At 36.8% G+C, this 5285-nt stretch overlaps 1 protein-coding gene across 1 annotated transcript; it reads left to right on the forward strand.

Annotated features, from left to right (window-relative positions):
• Positions 1–222: 222 nt before the first annotated feature.
• On the forward strand, positions 223–3941 carry LOC105049038 (small ribosomal subunit protein eS25). Its single transcript, XM_010928572.4, has 4 exons — positions 223–362; positions 458–532; positions 698–832; positions 3662–3941. Exons 1-4 carry the CDS (start codon positions 360–362, stop codon positions 3773–3775), a joined length of 327 nt encoding a protein of 108 aa, XP_010926874.1. The 5' UTR covers positions 223–359; the 3' UTR covers positions 3776–3941.
• Positions 3942–5285: the final 1344 nt, after the last annotated feature.

Genomic DNA, 5285 nt, shown 5'->3' on the forward strand with positions numbered 1-5285 from the left:
TTGAGTTTTAGTACGGAGACAAAGCTAGGGAAATATCGTACGAGGCAACCAATAACGCAACAAATCTAATGCAAAAAAACAAAAACAGATGTATGCGCATTGTTATTGTCGTTATTTTTTTATTTAACAGCTTATGGAAGTCGATCGATTGGACGGCCCAGATTTTTTGTTCTTCATCCGTAACCCAATCCAGCTGCGCAAGAGTTAGCGGAGCACCGGCAAAACCCTAACGCTAACTTCCGAGACTATATCAACGTTCTAAATTGCTCTTGGCTCAAGTTCTCTTCCGGACGCGGCGGCTTCCCTTCCTCCCGAGGCTTCGAATCCCGAAACCCTAGTAGAACTACTTACTGCGAGAGATGGTAATTTACAGATCGCTACTCCAACGGCGTCTTTTTTAATCTTCTTCTTTTGATTTCCCTTTCGCTTGATCTCTTTTCTGTTCTGTCGTTCGCAGGCGCCGAAGAAGGACAAGGCCCCGCCGCCGTCCTCGAAGCCCGCCAAGTCCGGCGGAGGAAAGCAGAAGAAAAAGGTAATCTCCATCCATTTAGGCTTCGTTTGTTGATGATTTATGTTGTCGTCGATCGGTTTTTGGGACCTTGTTCGTGAAGATAATTATTTTTTTTTGGGATTTATGCTAGATTAAAGATCGGGTTTTGTGTCTGGATCTAAAGATTTGTTAGGGTTTTGGTCGCAGAAATGGAGCAAGGGAAAGCAGAAGGAGAAGGTGAACAATGCGGTTCTCTTCGATCAGGCGACCTATGATAAGATGCTCTCCGAGGTTCCCAAGTACAAGCAGATCACTCCCTCGGTGTTGTCCGAGAGATTAAGGGTATCTGTCCCATTCGACTTCCTTTTTTCTTTCTTCCATTCCCTGTTAGATGCTTGTTGTATTCACTAATTAATTTATTTCCTGTGAGGCTGAATCGCCTATATTTGTTTGCTTTCTGTGGATTCTTGGATCGGTTACCTGATATCTGTTATCAACTTATAGGTGGAAAAGTAAAATAACTATTTTGTCTGTATACTTTGTGAGATTTCATTGTTTCATTAAATTTTGGTTTTTATGCTTACGACATGGTAAATATTGTAGCTATATGGAGGGCTTATTTCTGTTACCCATTTTGTCTTGTAGTCGAGGAGTAACTACTTAAGCATTTGCAAGATATTCTTTCCTCTAATTTTATGATTTTTGATTGATGGAGCTTCTGCATTATTTGGGAATGCCTATTTTTCATATTGAAGATGGGCATTATCCTTAAGGGCCGTTCCTTTTTTTTTTTTTGCTGGTTTGCTTGAGACAAGTCTTGGGGGTATCATTTTTTTTTATTGGCTTTTATTATTACATGTAAAATGAAGCTTCTCATTGCTGGTTTCAGCATAAGCTTACATAGCTCCTGTATGTGAAGTGTGCTTTTTGGTGTTCATTACTTTGAAGTCTAGGAGAGATTGGTATATGATGCTATTTTCATGTGTTTCCTATTGATATAAATGTGTCATGGGAACATCTAGTTGACTTCTTTTTTACAATGATGTGGTAGATGTTATCAGGGTGAAAATATGTTTGATATGGATACTAGTGCAGGTAAGATAGGACCAACAACATATGAAAAATTCTCTTTGTTTGTTGACATGGCCTCTAATTTTAAGCATGTGTGACCCATCTGAGCTTGGCAATGTTTGATGTGCGCTAATCATGTTGACCCTGCCAACTAGTTTACCAATGATCCCAATCACTGGATCTATGCCGTCATGATTGCTGCCCCTTATGGATTTTTCAGAAAGCACCGAACGAGTTTATGAGATTTGTTTGATCCTTACTAATATAAACAAGTGGTTTAATTACCTGAAATTTTGCATCGATGCCTATAAGTTCCATCAAACGTACCAGTCATTCTTGACATAATGACGTATACGTCACATTTAGGCAAACTTCCCACATTATGTAAAAATTTGCAAGGAATTTCTTCTTTCCTGTCTCGAGCAATGTCTATCTGCTTCTTGTAAGGAGTTGTGTTCCTTCCCCTTTGAATTCACTTTGTGCCTGCTTGGCTTCACCTCCATCATTGTTTGCTATCTGATATGTGTAATTGGAGTAGGTTGATTGGAGGATTCTTGTTTGTCATGAGATGGATAGGGTCAAGAGGTGACAGAATATTGTGGTTGGGCTCTTGGGAGGGTAATAAATAAATGTGAGTGCAGAAGTAGTTTTCTAGTGTTGGCAAATGAATGGTTAGTTTCTGGCTTAAGTGTTTTGCTAATGTGCAACAAAATTGTTTTTTAATAAATTATTGCCTTAATGTTTTAGAAAAATGTGGAAAACAAAGTGAGTCACTATTAATCTATATCAGAAAGGTAGGTTATGGGGCTATATTCTTACTTGTGCAGTTAATATAAAGTTTTGAAAAACAGAGAATTTTCACATGGAAGTCTATGCTTTCATAGCTTTGATTCTGTTTTTTTTTTTTTTAACTTAAATGGAACATAAGATAGAAATACTTAAACAAAGTAACATCCTCCTTTTTGGAATCTGGTTGAGGGTTGCAGGTTTTATTGTTTCTGTTCTTGTGATCATATTAAGAGCACCGTTATGATTTTCTTGTCTGGTCACATTCAGTTTTTTCAAAACACTTCCTTATTTCTTAATCGTGTGGCAACATGAAGCCTCCATCTAGGGTAAGGTACCTACTTCAAAACACCTTGAAAACTCAAACGCTCACCTGCTTCCTTTGTGCTTCTTTATCAGAAGTGTTTTAAGAATATCATTTCCATGTACCTGCAACCATTCTAACTCTCACGCTTGCTCCCAATTTTGGCTACTAGGCTTACAATCCTCCCTCTTTCTTCCTCTTCTCCTCTCTCCTTCTTCGAACCTTTTCTCATCCATACTATTTTTTATTATGTACTCTAAATTTGTTACTATGTTCCATTCTCTAATTATGTGGCCTTACTCTTCTGAAGTCTTGTTACGAATAACTGGATCCCTTCATCAATTTTTCAGTATAACCTGATTTCACGAGAGCTCTCTCTTCTATTATCTGATTGTGTACTTGGTGTTCCTTTTCTCTCTTCTGTTCTCAATTATGTGTATTGTATTTCATATCTCCTTTCCAACCTATAATGTGTATGGTCAGGTATTTTTTTTGTATCATGTAGCATGCTAGTATGGTGTTTGAATGCCTGATTTCATACACTTCTCATGAAACTGGCAAGCTTCTGTTGTTTGTGCTAAATTTTCAATCATTTTTTGTGTAAATCTTGTCCTGGGACCATGAAGATTAGATCATTGTTGTCTTTTAGGTGTCGTATGTTGCTGTTGGTTTCAATTTATAATCTTTTATCATATCCATTATCATTGTTCCTACAAATTCTCCATAACTCAAACATGGTAAGTGAATCTATTTTGCGCTTCGATGTCATTAAGTCGCACCTTACTGTTATTATTCACCCAGCTTATATTCACATCCTGTTGTTTATTGTACCACCAACACCACATAGCATTCATTGCAAAGAAATAAAAAGTTCACCTTATTGTATCATTAATTTTTATTTTGACTAGTGGAAATTTTATACTGATTCTTTTACTAATGTGATTCCCTGTCGCAGACTCTTATTCAATAAGGAAACAGCATTATTCTAAGATTCTTTTTGTTCTTTCCAGATCAATGGATCATTGGCCAGAAGAGCTATCAAGGATTTAATGGCCAGGGGTTCCATCAGGATGGTATCAGCACATGCCAGTCAGCAGATCTACACAAGAGCAACCAATACCTGACAGGGTTTTCGTTGATATAGTTATCTAGGATGATGAATCCTTTCTGGTTTCCTTGGGTGGGTCTGGTTTCTTTTTCCTGGTGCAGTGACTCAATTAATTTTGTGATGCTTCGGTTAGAGCGCAAGGATTCTTCTTTATTATGAAGTTAAAATTTTGTTATTAGCTATTCCGACTATGATGCTTTTGGTAGTTAAAGATCAATTATGTGCTGTAATTTAGCTTTACCTAATTTGGTGCTTCCTTTTAAGATGTCGAGTAGATTGACATACAGAAATGTTGTAAGCCTTTTTTTTCAGATTTAAAGGCTGCTGGAATTTACAGCATCATTTGGCTCAGATCAACTTGATTGATACATCAATCGTTGAACATGGTGTGAAGAAAAATCAGCTCCGAAGCTAATTGCTGATCTGTTGCTTGGAGGTTGACAGAAGCTAAAAATGTTTGAGATCTGATAACAGCAAATGGATTATAGTATAGCGGGATGGTAGTTTGTGCCGCCAGTGGGGAAAACAGGGGAAGAGAGAGGAATGAGTTGTAGAGTGTCATAAGAGAACGAGGAGATGGGGGTGTGAAGGCCCATGGCTATTTCTATGCTCATCTGTTCTCAAGACTCTCTGGCAGCACTTTACCATAAGAGTGTTTGAAATGGCTTTGATTGCACTGACATCCTGAAATGGCAGCACTAGATTACACCGCACATTGTCGTCTTGAAGCCTTAATTGCGTGTTTGAAATGGTTTCAATGCAGGTATAAGCCTAATATGATCCTTGCTTTCAACTGATATTAAGTGGTCACTTATGGGCTGATTTGAAGAGTTAGAAGTCTTTTGGTGGTATTTGTTTTATGTTTTTTCTGAGAAAAATAAATATAGGATTCATTATTTATTTTATCATCTCTCATCCATTTTTCATACCAAACATCATAATTTAAAATAGATTTTTTTTTTCCTCAAATGTTAGTGTACCCTCAACAAAATTGGCTCTAACAGAAAATAAAAGCATAGTATTAAGATATGACTTGTTACCAAGTAAATAAAAAATTTGCATCAGGTTTAGACATCGGCAACATGAATTTTTTTTCATATATCTTCTTATAGTTGTCATATTCAATGCAATCTAACCTAAGATTTAATCAATGTTAGCCACACATCTAGATTTAATCAAGCCATGTGCACCAAATCTACCCAAGATTGCCTTAATTATGGAGCTAAATCCTGATGGCATGGCTATAAAAAACAATACAACTTGCAATTTTGACAAATTGGCATTCAACCCTTTCAAATATTCATGACTTGATCTAGGTATCAAGACCAATACAAAATCTGTGGTTAATTTTCTAAATGAGCATCGAGTATAAACTGAATTATTTGTGTTTGGCTTGGAAAAGTTCTTCATATATCACTTTGCAAATTTGACAAAGACATGTATGCTGCAAATAGTGCTAATACAATGCTTATCCTATCTGCAAATTAGGGAGAAAATATTAATAAGAAAAATCGCTAGGGTAGATC

Source organism: Elaeis guineensis, chromosome 7 (genome assembly GCF_000442705.2).
Source record: "Elaeis guineensis isolate ETL-2024a chromosome 7, EG11, whole genome shotgun sequence".
Lineage (NCBI taxonomy): Eukaryota > Viridiplantae > Streptophyta > Magnoliopsida > Arecales > Arecaceae > Elaeis > Elaeis guineensis.

Excerpts from the sequence above, each read along its gene's own strand:
- LOC105049038 (XM_010928572.4), top strand. Across the intron at positions 533-697 it reads GAGGAAAGCAGAAGAAAAAG|AAATGGAGCAAGGGAAAGCA; the intron begins GTAATCTCCATC and ends TTTTGGTCGCAG. Across the intron at positions 833-3,661 it reads TGTTGTCCGAGAGATTAAGG|ATCAATGGATCATTGGCCAG; the intron begins GTATCTGTCCCA and ends TGTTCTTTCCAG.